General features: G+C 37.4%; 2 protein-coding genes and 2 long non-coding RNA genes across 5 annotated transcripts in view; 3 read left to right on the top strand and 1 right to left on the bottom strand.

Moving 5' to 3' along the window:
- The window catches only part of slc4a8 (solute carrier family 4 member 8), a 32,971-nt gene extending 19,842 nt beyond the window's left edge, over positions 1-13,129 (bottom strand). Inside the window, exon 1 of one of the 2 annotated variants that reach the window (XM_039689363.2) lies at positions 12,852-13,129. In XM_039689363.2, coding sequence (XP_039545297.2) covers positions 12,852-12,896 — 45 coding nt within the window. In that variant the 5' untranslated portion in view covers positions 12,897-13,129. The remainder of the gene's footprint in view (positions 1-12,851) is intronic. The other variant, XM_039689362.2, reaches the window with a different exon arrangement.
- On the top strand, positions 420-4,383 carry LOC148978111 (uncharacterized). Its single transcript, XR_016169530.1, has 4 exons — positions 420-530; positions 960-1,047; positions 1,184-1,278; positions 2,474-4,383. It is a non-coding gene; the product is annotated as an uncharacterized LOC148978111 (long non-coding RNA).
- Positions 10,084-11,756, top strand: LOC148978110 (uncharacterized). Its single transcript, XR_016169529.1, has 4 exons — positions 10,084-10,388; positions 10,554-10,625; positions 10,832-11,042; positions 11,236-11,756. It is a non-coding gene; the product is annotated as an uncharacterized LOC148978110 (long non-coding RNA).
- Positions 13,130-14,189: 1,060 nt separating the features above from the next.
- ttll3 (tubulin tyrosine ligase-like family, member 3) lies at positions 14,190-22,207 on the top strand. Its single transcript, XM_089134618.1, has 12 exons — positions 14,190-14,212; positions 16,147-16,270; positions 16,410-16,575; positions 17,540-17,595; positions 17,710-17,838; positions 17,937-18,051; positions 18,315-18,425; positions 18,493-18,685; positions 19,333-19,481; positions 19,552-19,795; positions 20,678-21,113; positions 21,527-22,207. The coding sequence occupies exons 1-12, from the start codon at positions 14,190-14,192 to the stop codon at positions 22,130-22,132; spliced, it is 2,352 nt and encodes a 783-aa protein (XP_088990744.1). The 3' UTR covers positions 22,133-22,207.
- Positions 22,208-22,654: the final 447 nt, after the last annotated feature.

Genomic DNA, 22,654 nt, shown 5'->3' with positions numbered 1-22,654 from the left:
TTGATTACACTGTGTACTGTGAACTTTTAGGTGGATGCAATAGTCAAACTAAACAAATCTAGTACATTGTACTTAAGATTGGTAAGTGTATTGTACTAAAGGCATTTTCACACTGTTGCAAATTTCTGGAGCACAGAATTTGGATAGTAATAATAATAATAATAGTGAAATTAACAACATTTTTAGTAAATACCATACAATTAGTTTGAAAATAGTTAATAGGTTAATATATAGTTAATAGGTTCTAAATCTTTTTTTCCTGCACGCTTAAAAAAATAACTGGGAAGATAAAAAGCAAGCCCATCGGCTGCTACTTCACAGTCCTTTATATTTTTAGTTACAAAGCTTTATATATTTACTTTGGTTATTAAGTTTCAGCATAAGACGAAACAACTCGGTTATTTTTTTTTCAACTCGCGCATGCGCATTTGCGCAATTGGACGGTTGAACTTGAGGAAGACGTCCAGACGAGACGAGATCGACGAGGGACTTCAGCTCGTGTTCGGGAATGGATGCGGCAGCAAAACTAGGTATGCTAGCCTCTTGAACAACTATTTATCAACTTTAATGTCATTGTATAGCTTAAAAACAGAATTTATTTTGCTCATTGTGCAGTAAGAGGAAAAGACACACTGAAGTAACGTTAGTTTTATGTCGAATGAGACCAGTTGAGACAAGCGGCATAAATTACTAGATTAAAAAACGATTTTTACTGAACACGTGTTTTATATTAGTTACAGTTTGTATGCTGTGTTAATCGTTTAAGTTTGGGGTTTATCTAAAATGTAAAAACCCTGGCTGTGCGGCCTAGATAACTTAGCAGCTAACGTAACTTTCCTTCTTTCTAGAAAGTTCAATGCTCACGTGTCGTTCAAATGAAAATTAATTACATGACGCATTAATTAAGAAGTGTAACTAACAAGCAGTTATTACCTTATTTTGTCTTTATTTTGTGACAGATTCGCTCAACGTTTCATCAATAAATTCAAGGCTAAATCTGGAGATATTGGCTCCAAACTTAAGATTCTGCAGCAGATTCAAAATGACGTAAGCTCATCGACATATTATCACAATTAACGTTATGTCTCGATTGCAAAACATATGTTGCTTTTACTGTTGTTTTTTGCTCTGACATTTTGCTAGTATCGAGTGCTATTCAATATACATTTTTATAACTTTGCAGAAATCTAATATCAATGCGGAACGAACATCGTTCTTCATCATGGCCTACCACTACTTTTCGAGGAGGACCACAATGATTTTTACAAGACATCTTTTGTAAGTATTTTCATCACTGATGTGATTCTTGTTTAACAGTCTAACTGTTCTTCAAACAGTTGATATCTGGCAAGAAGAAAGGCATGAAAAACTGTCAGGACAGTGAAACAAAGTAAGGGTTGGAGAAAAGAAAGTGAAAGATAAATTAAGAGTTTAGAAGAAAAAAGACAGTTAGAAGATACATTTTATATTAGTTTTAATTTATATAACCGGCCATCAGTTTTATTTGTCTTTTCATGCAGTGGTTTGATGAATGTTTTTCCCCCTGGATTCACTGCTGTGTCCTCTTTGAAAAGGCCTTTACATTTAGACACAAAGGGTTATTAATTTAGTTTCATATTTTAATGACTATGTGCTCTTAAAGGGATAGATCACCCAAAATGAAATGATGTTGTTATTTACTCACTCTTATGTTATTGCAAACCTGTTTGAGCTTCTTTCTTATATTGAACACAAAATAATATATTTTGAAGAAGTTCGGTAATCAAACAGTTGAGATTAGCCATTGAGTTCCATAGTTTTTTTTTCCCACTATGGAAGTCAATGGCTATTCTCAACAGTCTGGTTACCAACATTCATCAAAATATCTTCTTTTCAGTTCAGCAGATGAAAAAAAAACCTCATACAGGTTTATAACAACTTGAGGGTGAGTAAATTAAGACAAGATTTTAATTTTTGAGTGGACTATCCCTTTATAGTAACACTCCACCATTTTGTTCCACATTAAACTATGTTATTCCCTTAACAAAGACGAGTTGATGAATACCTCTCTATGAATACCTCTCTCGTCTCAGTGCCTGCACTCAATCGCTCTGGTGCATGGAGAAACATTGTTAGCACTTAGCTTAGCCCAGTTCATTCATTAGGATGCAAATTGAGATGAAGTTAGAAGTGACCAAACACCGCCATATTTTATTTTGTGTCGCCATACTTGGCCGTGTAACCACATTTGAATAGAGAAAATGTGGAGAGGTTTGGTCGCTTCTCTGTTTAAATAAACTGGGCTAAGCTAAGTGTTAAAGTGTCTCTGCACGCCAGAGCCATTGAGTGCACGCACTGAGACGACAGAGGTATGTATGAACTCGTCTTAGTAAAGAGAGTAACATAGTTTAATATGAAAAAATAGTGGAGTGTTCCGTTAAAATATGTCTTGTTCTATTACCTAATTTTTGTTATATGCTATTCCCATTTTTAGGACTGTGATGACAATGAAGATATTTCCAACATTGAAATGTATTCTGACAGTGATTACCGAATCGTCTGCAACCGCTGCCATACCCTACTCCCTGCATCTTGATGCCACAACAACGGCAATTATTCTGGAAGGTACAGTGGTTGTGGATGATCTTGAAAATCTTCCACAAGCAATGAGCTGCCTTTAAAGGAACACTCCACCATTTTTTTTACATTAAACTATTTTATTCCCTTAACTAAGACAAGTTGTTACATACCTCTCTCGTTTCAGTGCGTCGTACACTTAATTTCTCTGACGTGCAGCGAAACTTTGATAGCCCTTAACTAGCCCTGTTCATTCATTAGGATCCAAGCAGTGAAGCTACCAAACACCTCCACATTTTCCCTGTTTAAATACAGCTACACGAGTAGTTATACGACCAAGTATGGTGACAAAATAAAATGTGCCGCTTTTCTAAGCGTGTAAAGTGGAGAACTACAATGTATGGCGGAATAGCACTTGAGAGCGCTTCGACTTGGCACAGTAATATCATCACTACTGATGATGAGAGGATTTTTTTAGGAATGATGATATTACTGCGCCAAGTCGAAGTGCTCTCAAGTGCTATTCCGCCATACATTATAGTTATCCATTTTACACTGGTGTAATCATACACCATTCTCGGTCATGTAATTACTTACCAACGTGTAACTGTATTTAAATAGGGAAAACGTGGAGGTGTTTGGTCGCTTCTAACTTCATCTCTTTTTGGATCCTAATGAATAAACTGTGCTAAGCTAAGTGCTATCAATGTGTCGCTAAAGCGATTGAGTGCACGCACTGAGACGTGAGAGGTATGTATCAACTCGTCTTTGTGAGGAAATAACATAGTTTAAAGGGATAGTTCACTTTGAAATTAATTTTTGATATGTTTTATCTTACCTCAAGGGCATCCAAGATGTAGGTGTCTTTGTTTCCACAGTATTTTCAATTTTTACATTTTTCGGTCAAACCTTTCTTGTCTGTCAGTCATACAATGGATGTTTAGGGGGTCCACGTCAAAAAGCATGCACAGAGAAGTCAAAATTAAACATGATTTAATGACTTGTAAATGTAAGTACACATTGATGGCCTAAGACAAGAAACGAGCGGTTTGTGAGAAAACTAACAGTATTTATATCGTTTTTACCTCTTGTTAACAGCCATGTTCAACTGATCTGGATCAGATGTCCAACTGAACCGAACTGAACCATGTCCAACGTTCCGCTGAAAGTGATCTCGCGCGCGTCTAAGTCACTCATTGTTTACACGGAGATTTCGGAAGTTTTACCTTTCACTGTGAAGATCTAAACATATTTAGATATACAGGAAATCGCAATAAAAAATGATTTCGATATATCTAAATATGTTTAGTGAACGGTAAATCTCTGTGTAAACAATGCGTGACGTAGACGCGCGAGATCACTTCTTGCAGAACGTTGGACATGGTTCAATACGGTTCAGTTGGACATCTGATCCGGATCAGCTGGACATGGCTGTTAACAAGAGGTAAAAACGATATAAATACTGTTCGTTTCCTCACACAAACCGCTCGTTTCGTGTCTTAGGCCATCAATGTGTACTTACATTTACGAGTCATTAAATCATGTTTAATTTTGACTTCTCTGTGCATGCTCTTTGTGGTGGTGACCATAGACCTGCATTATGTGACTGACAGACAAGAACGCTTTGACCTAAAAATATCAAAATTGAAACCACTGCGGAAACAAAGACTCCTACATCTTGGATGCCCTTGAAGTAAGATACAACATATCAAAAATTAATTTCAAAGTGAACTATCCCCTTAATATGAAATAAAACAGTGGAGTGTTCATTTAAGAGAACTCTAAAGAAAATTGTTCAGTACTGTTTTATAGATACTTCACTGTTTTTCAATTGTTGAAAAGAAAAAAAATCCTTATTTAAAAGGATGTTACTTGTTTGGTTTTGGAATAGTTTTATAAGAAGAGAATTTTAAAGAGAACTGTAGTAGGAAAGGAATTCTGTACCAAACTGTGTGACTTGCATGCTCTGCTTTCAACCACTTTGTAAAGATGTTAAAAACAAAGAAACATTGTTTTTATTGTCTTTAGTACTTTGTTTTTTTTCTTGAGTGCATTATGTGCTTTATTTCTAAAATGTTGTTGGCGGGCCAGTAATGTTTTAACATATTGTTGTTGAACAAATAAACATTCTAGTGGTTTGCCAAATGTGTTGTCTTTCTTTGTATTCTCAACTCAGAATTTTGAGTACAATTTGCTTGAGAAATTTAAGGCAATCAGTTTCCACACATTCCTCTAGTAAGTAGAACAAGCAGACATGTTAAATTAACTGTTTTGTGTAAGTTCTGCTTACAAATCTCAACTTAAATCTGTAAGTTGCCTTAACTTGAGATTATTAAGTTACCTGTACTCAAGTTTTATGGTAACCTCTACAAATACACAAGTTAACTCTACAAAGAAGTAGAGAGTAGTATCAACTCAAAAATGATGACCTAATTTGCTTGAAAATTTTGAGGCAATCAGTTTCCACAGCTTTTCCTAGTAAAGTCAACTTATTACTTTTTACAGTGTAAACACTTTGTCTCTGCAATAATACCACTTACAGTTGCCAGTGGAATATCTGGCAGGGGAGAAATTTCATGAACTGACTTTTTGAAAAGGTGGCATTCTGTCACAGTACTATGCTTTAATTTACTGAGCTTTTCCCTATTTCCTTACATATCCCTTTACACTAACCCTTACACTACCCCTGAACCTACCCATCACAGAAAAGTTTCTGCATTTTTACATTTAAAAATAAATCTCTTTCTGTATGATTTACAAGCTTGTTTACTCATGAGGACGGTGGGGAGCTCAATTTAGGTCCCCACGGTGACACAAGTCACCATGAGTCAGTGTGCATTCAGGTTGAAGTCCCCACCAGAATATAAAACAAGCGCACACACAAACACACACAGTATATATATTTTTTTCACAGTTGTACATTAGGTGTATTTTATCTTTGCAAAATGGACACTGTACACACACATGCTGTAATTGCAGTCATTCACAGAATTATTAACATTATGTGAGTTGTACTTTGACACGGCACAGCATGGATGAACACAATGTTTGAGGAGAGTGTGCAGCTGTAAGTCACCGTGTCGGTGTGGATACTGGCATTCAGAATCACAGATTATTCTTTTTGGAAATATGACCAACATTTTAACCGGAAAATGTCCTCTGAACTAGTAAAAAACATCCACTTTTGTTCTGGTTCAGACATTGCAGTAAAACGCACTGATTAAATCTAACAATAGCTTATCATATCACGCAAAACCGTGCAAATTATACTTTGTTCTCAAATTGTTAATGTTTACAACGTCAGCATTGCGTGACTACATTTTGTCCTTCCGATGATATGTATCCTTGTTTTCGCATGGGTCCGGTTGCAGTCTCTTTTTGTCACTCCCAAGTCCGAACGAATTCTTTTCCATTTTACAATGGGTGAATATTCAGTTGTCACTGATGGTGGTCGTTTGAACCTTTCTGGATCCGCCATCAAGTTGATAAGTTTAATTAAATCAAGTGTTGTGAGAAAAGGCTATAAATCTCCACCTCCAGCATCTTCACACTCAATATAGCCTACTAGCCGAGACTCCTTCTTTATGTGTACAGATGTGACGTAATGAAAAAGACATGCTCGAATTTCAAGTGGAAATCCACTAGTACCACTAGAATTAAAAAACATTATAACCGCTTTGAATCGAGCTAAGGCAAGCATATAGTTTTGAACACTGGCTGGTTATGTATTTTTTTAAAAATGTATTTTGGATAATTTTTTAACCCAAAAAAAGCTACGTACTTCAGCTTTAAGTATGAAGATAACATTTTTTTTGTTATTTAGCTTATTAGTTAGTGCTATTAGCTAGTGTTTAAATCTGTTTTAAAACTTTTCATGATAAATCTTTGAAACAAAATGATCTTTTAAATGATTTTTATAAATATTGCAGGATCATAGATATAGAAATAGTAGTTCTCTAGAAAAATAACTGGTGTTTGAAAAGAAATCTGGAAAGTTTCAGGCTGCAATTAATGTAAGGGACATATTGAGCCAAGTCAGATGTGTGGGGAAAAAGGCAGACAGTTCTGAATGGTTTGCCCACATTCACTCTCTGTACTTAGAGTGTCTGTATAAACACACGTTTTTTCAACAAATGGAAAAACTATTGATTGGTTTCTCTGACAAAGGGAGGCTTTTCACATGCTCTTTCTCTGAACAGTCACTATCCACTGGATGATAAAATTTTCCCATATTGAAAAGTTCCTTTGGGTATACTCCATTCTCATAATTTTATTTTAAATAATATTTTTCCCTTTTTGTCAGTTGTTATGAATCTTCTAAACGGAAAAGATCACCCAAAAATGAAAGTGTTATCAAACTAATTCATATGACTTGTGTGCTACTGTAAACCTAAGTCTCTAAGTCTTTTAAGTTGTTATTCGCTTAAAATCTTGACGCTCTAACTTTCCTCGCCACATTCATGAGAGAAGCAGCAATGTCAGATTTATCAACAAATGTTCTTTTGAGCCAGATTGATCAATGAATCAGTTGATCTGTTCAGAAATTTGCTGATGAAGTGAATTGATCCAGTTAGTTGACTCAATCCAGCTGTAGTTGTTAATAACCCACTTGAAAGGGAAATCAATCAGCGAATGACTGTTATGTCTGTTCGTTGCACACATAAAGCCATTGTATGTATTCAGAAGAATTAGAATAGAGTACACAAGTCATATGGGTGACTTTTATGATACTTTTGCATCATTTAAAAAAAAGCTCAAGTGCACATTATGTTTGTTGTAATTGTAGACCTATGTACAAGTGTGACTAATACATTCACTTTAATGGATTATGAAGAACACCTGTTCAATTTCTCATTAATGCAATTATCTAATCAACCAATCACATGGCAGTTGCTTCAATGCATTTAGGGGTGTGGTCCTGGTCAAGACAATCTCCTAAACTCCAAACTGAATGTCAGAATGGGAAAGAAAGGTGATTTAAGCAATTTTGAGCGTGGCATGGTTGTTGGTGCCAGACGGGCCAGTATGAGTATTTCACAATCTGCTCAGTTACTGGGATTTTCACGCACAACCATTTCTAGGGTTTACAAAGAATGGTGTGTAAAGGGAAAAACATCCAGTATGCAGCAGTCCTGTGGGCGAAAATGCCTTGTTGATGATAGAGGTCAGAGGAGTCGACTGATTCAATCTGATATAGTGCAACTTTGACTGAAATAACCACTCGTTACAACCGAGGTATGCAGCAAAGCATTTGTGAAGCCACAACACGCACAACCTTGAGGTGGATGGGCTACAACAGCAGAAGACCCCACCGGGTACCACTCATCTCAATTACAAATAGGAAAAAGAGGCTACCATTTGCAAGAGCTCACCAAAATTGGACAGTTGAAGACTGGAAAAATGTTGCCTGGTCTGATGTGTCTCGACATTCAGATGGTAGAGTCAAAATATGGCGTAAACAGAATGCGAAGATGGATCCATCATGCCTTGTTACCACTGTGCAGGCTGGTGGTGGTGGTGTAATGGTGTGGGGGATGTTTTCTTGGCACACTTCATGCCCCTTAGTGCCAATTGGGCATCGTTTAAGTGCCATGGCCTACCTGAGCATTGTTTCTGACCATGTCCATCCCTTTATGGCCACCATGTACCCATCCTCTGATGGCTACTTTCAGCAGGATAATGCACCATGTCACAAAGCTCAAATCATTTCAAATTTGTTTTTTGAACATGACAATGAGTTCATTGTACTAAAATGGCCCACACAGTCACCAGATCTCAACCCAATAGAGCGTCTTTGGGATGTGGTGGAACGGGAGCTTCATGCCCTGGATGTTCATCCCACAAATCTCCATCAACTGCAAGATGCTATCCTATCAATATGGGCCAACATTTCTGAAGAATGCTTTTAGCACCTTGTTGAATCAATGCCACGTAGAATTAAGGCAGTTCTGAAGGTGAAAGGGGGTCAAATACAGTATTTGTATTGTTTCCTAATAAACCTTTAGGTGAATGTATATTACGGTATTCATCCGGTATTTTTTTTTTTTTCTTTTTTTTGTTCCACAGATGAAATAAAGTCAGACGGGTTTGGAACAACATGAGGGTGAGTAAAATCTGAATTTTTATTTATGGGTGAATTAATCCTTTCATATTTAATGACAGTTAGCAGTAGGCCTACTCAAAAGTTCAGGTTTCCTCCTGACATGTCAAATGGTGAGCTACAAGCATCTCACTCGGCATTCAGCTTTAGTTTGGCGCTGAATAACTGCACCAATAACATTGTTGCTGAGAGAGAGAGAGAGAGAGAGAGAGAGAGAGAGAGAGAGAGAGAGAGAGAGAGAGAGAGAGAGAGAGAGAGAGAGAGAGAGGATGGCGTCAAGGTCATTTGAGGGTAACGGGGTACACTGAAAGTAAGAGCGCCCCAAAGAAAGCCATATTTTGCACAATAATCTTAGATTCAAACTTATCAAATGCTGAAAGCTTTAATTTCTCAATCAATTTACGATGCTATACGCGCACTCTCTTGATGCATTACCCAGATAGCAACAAAGTCTGGGCCGAGTCTGGCTTATATTCGGCACTTCTGGCTTAATTCTGGCACTGTTTTTTTCACACTCTTGTGTCAAACAATACTAGGCTAAGCTCTGGCTGGAGTCTGGCTAACCAAAAGAAACAAATCAAATTGTATCTGTTTGGCTAAGCTTTGGCTTGAGTTCGGTCTGCCAGAATAAGGACATTTTTGGCTGAGATCTGGTTGGGTTTTGGTTGGCTGAGCAAATAACAGACCTCATGAAAGTGCTGTACTGTAAAATAGCCGTGTAAGATGTGGTGTTAAATTGGTTCATATTTTAGACATAATTATAATGCAACCTCATAAATAGGGTTAATTTTGTTAAAAATAATAAAATGAAATAAGTTTGTTATAGACCTAGTTAAAAATACATATAGATATGTATGCAAATAGTTCTCTTTTACACAGGCAGGTTTTAAGGAAAGAAGCCTTGATTATTCTATTGGCAAGATTATTTTAATGGGGGGGGGGGGGTTAAGGAGGTGATAATGTGCAGATTGCAGAATGGAAAAAAAAAAGATGTTTGCAAAATGACTGAAGACAAATGGTTCAGTCTGCAGCATAGACAAAAGATTGAATGGAACTGAAAGAGTAGGCTACTTTGTGGTTATCCAAATGGTAATCAATATGCCACACACACACACACACACACACACACACACACACACAAAAATTCACTTTTTGGGGAATTTATTAGGTAGCCTACAGATGTACTACAAAAACCCATGGTTAAACTATGATTTTTTGAAGCAAAAACCACCCATGCTTTGAGTTTTCACAATTCCTCAATAAAAAAATTATATAATCTCCATAAAATAGCCTATACATAGCCTATTGTAAGTATTTGGAGAATAAACATTTATGTTCTCCACGTAAACCATTGAAATCGGTTAAATAAAACGTGGTTCTGTTTTTAAAAATCTCCGGGAAACTGGCGTGTTTTTAGAGCAGTGTGAGCAAACCACGCGGCAGTCGATGCGACGTCTGTGGCTGCTGATACAATCTGGTTTGCAATGCATCATGGAAATTGTAGTTGATTTACATGTACAGTGTTAAATCCGCTTTGCAAAAAGACTACTTTTCCCAGAATGCACCCAGTGACACCATCCCGCCTACCAGAGGATCCGGAAGTTGCGTAGCAGCTATTCAGCAACTCAACGCAGTCGCGGTGAAATTCAAATAACTAAGTTAGTTGTTCTAACTTCGACATTCACGCTGTGTTGGTTTTATCTTTTGAAGTTTTAATAGCTACATGATCAAGGTAAGTTTATAGTTTTTCACTATCTTAACACGTGGATTTTAATCTATAGCGCATTACTAGATACGATTTTTGGGGGGTTTGTGTGGTTGGATTTTATTTGTTTTTATGTTGGAGAGGAAATAGAATTGATGTTTGAATTCTGTTTTTCATTGAAAATTAACATAGTGAAGAACATCGGAAGCTGCTTCTTGCTGAACAACAGCTGATCTTTCTGAGGCCACCAAAACGGAAAATAAAGTAAGATTGACTATTTTTTAACGTTAATTCATTAACATAGACCTTTCTTACAGGTCCTTATATATTTGTGCAGTTTAACACATTATAATGCACATTTCTTTTTGAATTGCAAAAAGGGAATTTGTCACTGAATAGTCTTTACATGACCATACCACACTTTCTTAATCAAATTTAGTAATCATTAAAAAAATGTACCTTTCCTAAAGATGAAACAGGCGACTAATGGATGAAAATGACCCCGATGAGGAGGCTACTGCAGCCATGGCAAGTAGAGAAGTTCACAAGACCTCACAGAACATCGCAGGCAACAGGATTTAACTTTACAGTCTCACAGACAGGCAATACAGTCACCATGGCATCATGAAACACCCAGACCACAGAGAAAAAGCCTCTCAAGTGATGACCGATTCATAAGATGTAAGATTTCATTTAGTACTTTTAATAAGATGTAAGATTTCATTTAGTATTTTTCATCATATATTCACTGTTAGTGTAAGGATACTATAGCATGTGTCATAGCAGTGGTGGTGTGGCATGCATGACACATTTACACTTTTGCTTTACTGTTTGTATGAATTTAATGTATTGCTTGGTTTCTGTTGCTTTTTAGTACGGTGGCTGAGAGGTCTCAACATTCTGCAACAGAAGAAAATGGATGCAAACAGAAAAAAAACCCTGTAAAATAAGAACATCTTTATCACATGTGCTAAAACACAACCAAATACATAAATGCTCTCCAAATGTCCGGCCAACAAATATCTACTCGACAATGGTGTTCATTGTTTTATTTTTATTATTATTTATTGTTTGCATTGTATTTGCAGCATGTGTGTTGTGAAACTGATGTCTTGACTTGCTGGTGTTTTTCTTGTTTGCATGTTTTCTTCTGTTGCAGGACTTTGAGATCTCTCGGCCAACATATTTTTGTTAATTTTTGTATCTCATTATTTAAGAATGCCACATACACATTTTGTTACATTTTAATTTATTGCTGTCTTTTTATTATTCTTGTAATGTGAATTATAGTTATATTTTGTTTTGTCTTACTCTAGTATTGGCTTGTATTTTGTTGTTTATCCTTTTATCTGGCTGAGATTGTCTTCCCTTCTCAATAAAATATTGTTCTTTGCATTTCTGTAGTGTCATTTTTTTTATTATACCTTGTTTTACACAGGAATAATTTCTGGTTCAGTTTTGGGGACTCTGGTATAATATTGGCCCAGTTATGGCTGTTTTCTGCAGCTTCTGGATAAGATGTGGCTGAGTTCTGGCCTAAAGGTGGTGGCAGTTTGGCTTTTGTCTGGCTGACATATGGGGAGTACGGCGTTGTTTTGGCCCAGTTCTGGGTAATATCTGGGTACACTGCAAAGCTCTGGGCGAGTTTTGGTTTGCTCACGGCTTTGATCTGGTTGACTTACGGCAAACAGCACTTGGGCCAACCTTGGCCCGTAATTCCATGCGGTATGTGGGCCAAAATCGCAGCCGAAATTAAGCCAGATCCGGCCCAAGGCCAATTTGCTATCTGGGTAGGATAATGGATTGTAAATTATACATTATGTGCTATTTCTATCCTGCGCTCCCCTACTCAAACCATTACAAAAAGGCAGTGCGGATCCCTCCGCAAGAACGCCCATCAGCCTTCCCCAAGACAAGCTCAAAGTCGATGACGCGGATAATAAACGAATGATGAGAGCTGTCCCTGGCAATACTGCAGCACGTGCCTGTAACGCTGCAATAATACACATCCACGCGCGGAGCACAATCGGGTAATATCGCGCATACTAGTCTGTTGAAATCACATACATGTAAGAAAGAACGGTCTGCTTTTAAAGGGATGCATACACCGATAGTGCAGCGTCGATAAGATATTTGTGGCAATGAGGGCGACAAGGAACACACAGTACTATTGATCCCTGCACTAATGGAGCGCCCGGATGTGTTTGGCTATTCCATTTAAGATCAAAACGCAATCTTATATTTGATTTAGCTATAACATAATAGGCTTTAGTGAGATACACAACAGAACATTGCAGATACAGCAGATGCCGTATTCTAAGTTAGCCTACTGGAGGAATAAACCAAATAAATAGACATGCAACAAACTTAATTAGCGGCTATTTCTATCCTGCGCTATTACTGAACCCATGACAAAATGACAGAGCGGACCCTATGGAAGAACGCCCATCAGCCTTCCCCCAAGACATTCTTATTAAATAATTGAACTACCTGATAGCTCAGCATGGTCTCCTGGTCGCTGTTTTCGGCAGGCATGGTTAACTCCGTTTTAAAGCAGAGTCGATTGCAGCTTCCACAGAAAGAATACAACGACGCGGCTCAGATTAACAGTTCCTGTTGAGAAACTCCAGATCGATTCATGCATATATATAAGATTAGAGACATTAAGTAGCCTATTCTTGATCCCGTCTGAAACACGTTGAGAGATAGCCTATACACGCACTCGTCCTGTGTACACTTGCTGCTGTTGTTAGGCGCGCGCTCTCCAGGACTTGGAAAGAGGTACAGACCGTGACAGCATCATATGTCATCCAGCCAATCAGAGAGCTCGAACTGGGACTGTTGCTGAAGCTGAATTCGATTGATGCGGTTTTGCACCTACAGAAAAAGCGCCAGAAATAGTTTATGAGTGTACTAATAAATGTACAATTTATGAGGGCGAAAATTAAATGTGACAATATCTCAAGCGAAGTCGTATCGTGCTACAGAAGACATTTTGCTACAGGTTTTAGAGAAAAATCATTATAGTGTCTGTAGGAAGGCTGCAGGCCCCGACCAGGTCTCTGCTGCCAATGTCGTATTTGCTACTGTCATTTTTAGTTGGTCTCTTAGACTAAGTCCCAGCGTGTTTTAAATTTAATTTCCAATTTGCATTTCGGGAGAACAGGTCTGTTGAAGATGCTGTTTCTCTTTGCACCCATACCATTCTGCAACTTTTGGAAGGGACAGCTACGCACGGGTATTGATTGATTTCAGTTCTGCACTGACATTGTGCTACAGGTTTTAGAGAAAAAATCATTATTTAGTGTCTGTAGGAAGGCTGCAGGCCCGACTAGGTCTCTGCTGCCAATGTCGTATTAGCTACTGACATTTTTAGTTGGTCTTTTAGACTATGTAAAGTCCTAGCGTGTTTTAAATTTAATTTCCAATTTGCATTTCGGGAGAACAGGACTGTTGAAGATGCTGTTTCTCTTTGCACCCATACCATTCTGCAACTTTTGGAAGGGACAGATACGCACGGGTACTATTGATTGATTTCAGTTCTGCATTTCATAATATTATACCAAAGAGACTGTGTGACAAAACTTCTGGGGTTGGGTGTTAAGGAGTCCATGTACAGTAACTGAATTTTTTACAGACAGATCTCAAGTGATTAAAGTTTATAACCTCTTGTCAAAACCAGTGTCCACCAGCATTGGTGCACCACAAGGGTGTGTTCTGTCTCCCCTTTTCTTTTTTTCTTTTTATACCAATGACTGTCTTTCTCGCATGATTCAGTCAGGATTTTTAAATTTGCTACCACTGTGGTGGGCCTCGTTACCAATGACGATGAATCGGCTTACAGAAAACAAGTATCCTTGCTGGCTGAGTGATGCTTAATTAACAACCTGTCCCTTAACATCTCCAAAACCAAGGAGATGATTGTTGATTTTGTCCATCAAGGACAAAACAGTGAAAGTTTTAGGTTCCTTGGGACCATCATATCCTCCAGTCTTAAATGTGACACCAATCTCAGCCAGATTGTCAGCGACTTTTCTTTTTAAGACAATTTAAGAAATGTAAAGTGTCCAAGGTGTCTAATTCCCTTTTAATCCTTTTACCATCAGGTAGAAAGCTAAGAAGCATCAGATCCAGAACCACCCGTTTTTCACTTACCCACAGGCTCTGAGGTCCCTCAATTCACACCAATAATCGTTATCTGCTCTGCTTTCATAATTATCTGCTTTAATAAGTCCTTCTCATCACCAAATGCATTAGCATTTTATCTGATTTATTTATTTATTTGATTATTTATTTATACTTACTCATTGATAGCAACAGTATTTGTATTCTGATTTTGTTTTGTTTTTATTGTTTATGTCATGTCTGATGATGTGTTGTTATTTTTGTCCATACTGTCTTGTACTGAGTGAGCCAAATCACTAAAATGAATTCCAGGCAATTTGCATCGTTTTGGCAAGTAGTAAAGACTTGATTTGACTCTATTTAAAATAGCCTACATTTCAAATTAAACACAGGTTTTATTTTTGTGTTAAGTGTCATCCACTAGGCTACTCACTGTAATTCCATTTTGTTCAGGGATTTTTCACTACAAATATACAGTTAGTATTTGTACTATTTTATACTATAAATACTATAGTATTTTTTTCCATAACAGAAGTCAATGGGGCCCATCGACTGTTTGGTTTCCCATATTCTTCAAAATATCTTTGTGTGTTCAGCAGAAGAAAGAAATTCATACAGCTTTGCAACAACTTGAGGGTGAGTAAATGATTTTTGGGTGAACTATTCCTTTAACATTTCTTTTAGCTAGATAGCGTACATTGACATCTAGTGGCTACTACTAGTACAGATAATAGTCTGCCTTTAGCCTATTCCAAATGGATAGGTTATTAGAAATCACAAACAGTCATAATACAAAACATTATTATTTTAGAGACACGCAGTGTCTATAAAAATAGTTTGGTCATACAGTAAACATGCATAATAATAAATAGCGGTGTGCATATCACTGTGTGTTATCTTTGGCCAAGCTAAATCACGAAAAAAAAAATGGTGTGACGCTTTAATAATGAATCTTTCATGGAACATTTCATAAATAATTCAAGTACCTTTCAAAGCGATAATAGTATACAAGTGTCCATAGATATTTATTTTACAAAAGACTAATGTTTCCAATAAATGCTTTTGAACTTCTTAGAATCCTGCAAAATATGAATATCGGTTTCGGCTGAACTGTTTTCAGCATTGATGACAATAATAAACATTTCTTGAGTAAAAAATCTGCATATTAGAATCATTCCTGAAGGGTAGCTTTGCTATCACAGGAATAAATGATAAATTTAAAATATAGGCTCTATTATAGTAGCTAGAGAACAGTTATTTGAACAATATTTCACAATATTATAGTTTTTACTGTATTTTTTATCATGGGTGTGGGAGTATAAGATACTTCTTTTAAAAATCTCACAGAACTTAAACCTTTGAACGGTAGTGTACATCAGTGAGGCATTCTCATAGGCACAATGGTTTTTATATTAGATATTTAAAACCCTACACCTCCCACAAACAAAGACTATTGTCTTAGATTAAAATCAAAATATGATTTGGCAAAATTACGAGTCTTTCATATGAGGACCACTTCAGATATTGTCACAATGTGGAATTCAGTCTATTATGTGAAGGTATTTTGAAAAATTGCCCCACACAACTATAGCCAAAACTACACACACTATAGGTCGACCTTGTTATTTTTTATTTTTTTTTGTGTAGCAGTTTTGTAAAGCATTTCCGTGTATGTCACAGTGCCACCCTTGGAGGGAAAAGTTCGCTGTAATTATCTAAATCTGCCTCTGATTAATGGGGACCGACTGAGGACAGCTAAGACTCTAGTGGACAAAGCCATAAAGGTTAGACTTCTAAAATCTCAAAGAATCTTTATAGATGTAGTGCACTCAATAACTGCAAAGGATCTTTAATCATTAATAATAATGATGACATTGAGATTTCAATGAACACACAGTGACGACTGTACTTATTCTGCTGTAGGAAAAGAAAGTGTTCACGGTGCATGGCCCATATCCGGTAATCCGCGCGGGCCTACGCGCAAGAGGATGGGTGGAGCGCCGACTACCACGGCCCTCATTCCTACAACCCCGTCGACATGATCTTGAAACTGAAGCCACAGATGAGGGTGACAGCAGTGATGATGATGGTGAGAGTATCTGACAGAACAAAGATGAGATCCTTTCCATCACACGAATCTCCCTAGACACACGACAAGGCTTGTTGGTTTCTGTGTGCACTGGTTTACTTAGGGGACAAAATAGTCCCCAGATGTTAAATCTGTCAAAGCTTCTGCTGGGCATACCAGCAGATGTTTTAAAAGTTAAAAATGATTAATAAAGACAGTATTTTTTTTTTAAATAAATAAAATAGAATACACAGCTATATCCTACTACTAATATATCCACTGTCTGGTGCCCACATCAGCAAATCAGTTAGGACCTTTGTTTCTACATCCCTGGAAGTAATTATTATTAAAAAAGGTCATGGTATCCTCCTCAAATAGATCATTTGGTAGACTATTGTTCAAGTTTGGGGTCTGTTAGATTTTTTTAGGATGGACACTTTCAGGCAGTTTAATTGTAGATTTATAATTAAAAAATATATTTCTCCTTTAAATAACTTTATATCAGCAAATCAGCATATTATACTTTGATTTCTGAAGGATCATGTGACGTACATAATACTGAGTAATGATGCTGAAAATTCAGCTTTGCCATTACAGGAATAAATTAAAGTTCATAAAACAGTTCATTTAATATTTGACATTATTAAAATTAGTACTGTATTTTTGATCAAATAAAATAAATGCAGTCTTAATTAGCATAAGAGACTTTTTTCAAAACAGTTTTAAAAAAGTTTTATCGACCCTTAACTTTTTGAATGGTAATGTAAGTGTGTGTGTGTGTGTGTGTAATTATATACTGTAAATTTAATGCTTGGAGCATCCTATGTGACTGTGTTTAGTTAATGACCCACTGTAATTTAAAGCTTTATATGATGGTTTGAGTTGCTACTTGACACCACTCATTCCAACACACAGATGTCTGTGAGTGATCATTCTTTCAGTCCCTTGCCTACTGTCACACCACCTTCTCTGTTTCTTGATACAGACTTGGTAGAGGAGGGAGAAAGGGACGATGAAGCAGATGATCTGTACGACCTAATGGTGTGTATAGAAACCGTAGAATTCCATTTCAGTGACAGTTGCCATAGCAGCTGGGTCTTTGAATGCGACTTATGGACAGTCTCTGATCCTCTGATTTTTTTTTTTATCCCCTAGTCACGGTTGGTTCGCAATGAGACCCCATATTTCTACTGGACAACAAAGAGGGATTCAATCGACTGCCGGTCTTTACGTAAAGATCAGATGACCAATCATTATGCAAAGGCGGGATCTTTTACAACCAAGGTTCATTGTAAACTTGACATTTCCAAACTAAAATTCCTCCACGCAACAACTCTTTCTCTTTCTCATTACCGATTGTTTCATAACTATGTCTTTTTCAGGTTGGTTTGTGTGTGAATTTGAGAAATCTGCAGTGGTTTGATGAAGCAGACCCTGATACATTCTTCCCACGCTGCTACAGACTGGGGGCGGAGGATGAGAAACATGCTTTTATTGGTCAGTACACACTTAATCTGGAAAATACTGTGTCCTTGCTGTGTTTTTCCCTATTTGCATGCTGGTTTCTTTTCCTTTAACAGATAATTCTTTCCCCCCAATGTACTGTAATTTACACCACATTAACAGTCTCCCTGGGGTAAACTGGTGTTAGGTGTTGCTAACACACACAGTTGTGAACTATGATCTCTGTTACAGTTCACGGGTCGCCCCAACCTGCAATATTTGCGTTGCCACACCATTTTTTTTCTTTTTCTTTACAGACGACTTTAGACGCACTGCATGCACAAGTCTATTGCTGTATGTTTTGGAGAAGTATGGAGGGGATTCAGAGTGGGAGAGAATAGGCGAGGTTCATGATGCTAAATCTCGTGGTATGACACACACTAACACACACATTCGAACTCACACACAGATTCACACATCTTCCCTCATTTGTAGGTCTGAGCAAGCGGCGTAAACAGCACACCAATCAGAGGGTTGGAACCTCGTTAATTGACAATGCATTGCATGTATGTCAGGAGTATCTGAACAGTTTAGAACACTGTGACATAGACGTCACTTTGGAAACAACCCCTACCCTCTCGGAGCAACAGTGGAAGGTGTTTCTTCAGAATTATTACTTAGTTATTCAGTGAGTATAGTTTTGTATTATTATTTATCATATGTCTAAAATTGCATAAAAGAGTAATATCATGAATGAAACAGTTCTTGATATTTTTAAAGAGAGTTAAATGTACTTACCTAGTAAACATCTCTAAGTTTCGGGGCCGAACATTTTATTATGTAAATCACCTTATGAAAATAAACAGCATTACAAACTAATGCAACTTTCTAACATTAGAGTAATTAAAGAATATTTACACACATTTACAATGGTGTTTAGCAACTTGGACTGCCCAATCATGGTAAAGTAATAAAGATAGAATAAGTAGAATAGATATTATTATTCCTGAACGTCAGAACTTTTAGACCTGATATCAAACTTGCAACCAGTGAGTAATAATAAAATAAAATAATACAAATAAATAAATAAATATAATCTAATATTATTAGGGGTCTTGGGGAAATAAATAAAAAAGTAAAAACGATTTTTTTCATGAAAGATTTTGTCATCTATAATAATAATACGTTTTCTGTTCCCTTTTTTTTCCTCGAATGGCTCTGATACATTTTTTGTATTATTTCCATCACCTACACTAAGTTTATCTGTGGAATAGTGAAGATGCATAATAGTAAGTAAAGAGAAAGCTTTATTGCAATGTTTCTTTTCCTTTGCAGTGAAGGACTGACGATAGAGGGATGTGAAGAATATGTGGAGCGTTGTAAGTGCATGCTGGAGCAGATGCGTCAAGTTTGCCCTCAGATAGAGACTGATGGACTCAGCAACATCTGGATCATTAAACCTGGGGCCAAGTCACGAGGCAGAGGTAATTTTGTGAAGGTCAATGGTGTAAAGGATATCGCAAAACTGTTTAATTCACTCTTGAACTATTCTAGGTATAATGTGCATGAACAAGCTGGATGAGATGTTGAGTTTAGTAGATGGAGACCACTGCATCATGACGGACAGTAAATGGGTGGTGCAGAAGTACTTGGAGCGGCCCCTCCTCGTGCATGACACTAAGTTTGATGTTAGGCAGTGGTTCCTGGTCACAGACTGGAACCCTCTCACTGTGTGGTTCTACCGTGAGAGCTACCTCCGTTTTTCTACGCAACCTTACTCCACTCATACATTGGACAGGTGAGAAAACAACAACAAAAATTCTGTCATCGTTTACACACCCCTATATTGTTTCAAACTTGTATGAGTTTCTTCTGTGAAGCTCACGAAAAAGATATATAAATCAACTATTAAATCTAGCATTAATAAGGCAAGTCACCATCAGTCAGGATTTGGCCCACTATATAATATCAAACATGCCTGAGCAAATTGCAGAGGATATGAAGAAGGGTCCGCAATGTAAATATTGACTCTTGGCATATATTAAATGTTTTGCCAATAAAAGTCTTTAAAAATTTTTAAAATACTGAAGAAGCAAACTTTGCATGACACAATATTTGTCTCTTTTGGCCACGGCTGATGTGAACTAACATTAACAAATGGAAATGGATAGTTTCAGTCCTTGATTCTGATTGGTTGAGCCGTGTTCGCCATTGTAAATGACTCAACAAACATACACCTGTGACCTCATTACATTAGTATTACTGCGCAACTGCCATTTGTGATTCTTTGTTGCTGCATGCGTTGCTTAGCAAATTCTTTGGAACTACATTGCTTGGCGGAGGAATACATGTATTATAATGTTATATTTTTGGTTGCTGGTGTTTAATTTATTAATAAAATGTTAAAATTAGTATTTTTATGAAGTAATCATTTTATAAAAACAACAACCCTTAGCTGTTCTAAATCCACTGTAAAACATGGCTTCGCAGGGCTTATTGCTTATTTAGTGCTTCCAATGTTTTTGTCCACGCAGTTAAAGTCAAGAAGTCCCATGTGAGTTGAGGATGAGTAAATGATGAGAGAATTTTACCTTTTCACAATTCCTTTAAGATGGATTTTTCTACTGTCTTTCTAGGCTTCAACTAATCTTTTTTCCCCCCTGTACTTTAACACCTTCAGCTCTGTACATCTTTGCAACAACTCCATTCAGAAGCATTTTCAGCCAAGCCCAGATCGCAATCCTTCTCTACCCGCAGAGTCCATGTGGTCGTGTTCGCAGTTCCGCTCCTGGTTGGCTGCTTCGGGCCGTGGTGGTCTGTGGGAAGGGGTGGTGGTTCCAGGTATGCAGAAGGCTGTTATCCAAACTCTCTTGACTGCACAGGACAGTGTGGAACCTCGCAAAGCCAGTTTTGAGCTTTATGGAGCTGACTTTATGCTGGGAAATGATTTACGACCTTGGCTGTTGGAGATCAATGCCAGCCCCACCATGGCACCCTCCACAAGAGTCACAGCTCGACTCTGCCCCGCTGTACAGGAAGACACTTTGCGGGTGGTGCTGGATCGACGCTGTGACCGCAACTCTCACACTGGTGGCTTCCAGCTCATATATAAACAGGTACACACAAAGAGCCATATGGGAGAATCTGGCAAGATAGGTCTGGATTACCCAACCAAATAAGAAAATAAAACATGCATTCTACTGATCAAAAGCGTAGGGTGCTAAGATTTTTAAATGTTTTTGAAATAAGTATCAAAGCTCACCAAGGCTGCTTTTATTTGATTAAAAATACAGTACAGTAAAATTGTGAAGTGTTTTTTCACGATAATTTTTTTTCTTCTATTTTAATTTATTCTAAAATGTAATTATATATATATATATATATATACTGTATATATATGTTACAATAATGAGAATGAGGTTCTGTATAAAATGTAATTGTTCTGAAAATGTCATAGAAAATCTAAATGTTTTTGGGTCCTAAGAACTAATTTTATTTTTATTTGTATTGTTTTTTTTTATGTTTTCAGGCACCAGTAGAAGTTCCTCAGTATGTGGGAGTGAATCTTCTTGTAGAGGGGACTTCAATCAGACGACCCCGTGCCCCTATTTACAAACCTCTCATTCAGTCTCACCTTGAGCCGCTATCAAAATCCACCAGTCACAAGCCTTCACTCATTAACAGCCATTGCACTTCTGGCAAGGAGAATCAGTCACAGGGGGTAAAAAAGGCCTGGCCTACACTCTCCTCCCGTAAAGTCACACCGGAGCAGTCTTTAATCTTTCACCCTAAACTGAGGAAACGTCCCCACAGACTAGTCTTACCTTCAAACTGTTGTGTTCTTCCCAACCCATCTGAACTTCATCCACAAAAGCTCTCAGACACTCTAGCCCAGCCCGATCACCCTCACACACACAGGACACGCAGTAACCTTCCATCTCTTTACCGGCCAACCCCCTCACTGGAAGTGATAAGCATACGACCTAGACAAACTACCACCTCCTTTCGCTACAAACACAACATGCACACAGTCAATATATCTTACACAGTCTTACCCATGCAGCAGCAACTTTCACTAAACCATAGACGGGCCACTGACACTTTTACAAAAAGAGAAGGGCCGAAGTCGTCCTGAGGAACCTTTTGGAGAACAGGATTTTATACAAACAGAGTTAATATGACTTAAATGCAATAAATAGACTGCATCAGTTTTCATTGTAAGTTTATCTTTAAATACACTGGATTTAAAACCCATATATCTACTGTCAGAAATAAGAAAGAGAACTGCATTTTAGTTGAGGAAGTACTTTTAGTACTTTTTGGTAATTAAGAGCACATTCTTTAAAAAAAAATCTAGCATAATTTTCTCTCATGCATTTCCAAACCTGAATATTCTTTATGTTGAACACAAAATCTTATGCAGAAACTTAAGTTGACTGATCTGGTCTCTTCCAAAATTGGTTCAAAAAGCACCACAAAGCACATTTGACTTGTGCTCTCTACTTCAAATCTCCTGAAATCATACAAAAGCTTTAAAGGGTTAGTTCACCCAAAAATGAAAATTATGTCATGTGACTCAACCTCATGTCGTTCCAAGCCCGTAAGACAGTACACCGTACATTTTCAATGGAGGGACAGAAAGCTCTTGGACTAAATC

The sequence above is a fragment of the Pimephales promelas genome, chromosome 8 (genome assembly GCF_988280905.1).
Source record: "Pimephales promelas chromosome 8, fPimPro1.hap1.1, whole genome shotgun sequence".
Taxonomy (NCBI): domain Eukaryota; kingdom Metazoa; phylum Chordata; class Actinopteri; order Cypriniformes; family Leuciscidae; genus Pimephales; species Pimephales promelas.
This window is presented reverse-complemented; position numbering and strand designations above follow the sequence as displayed.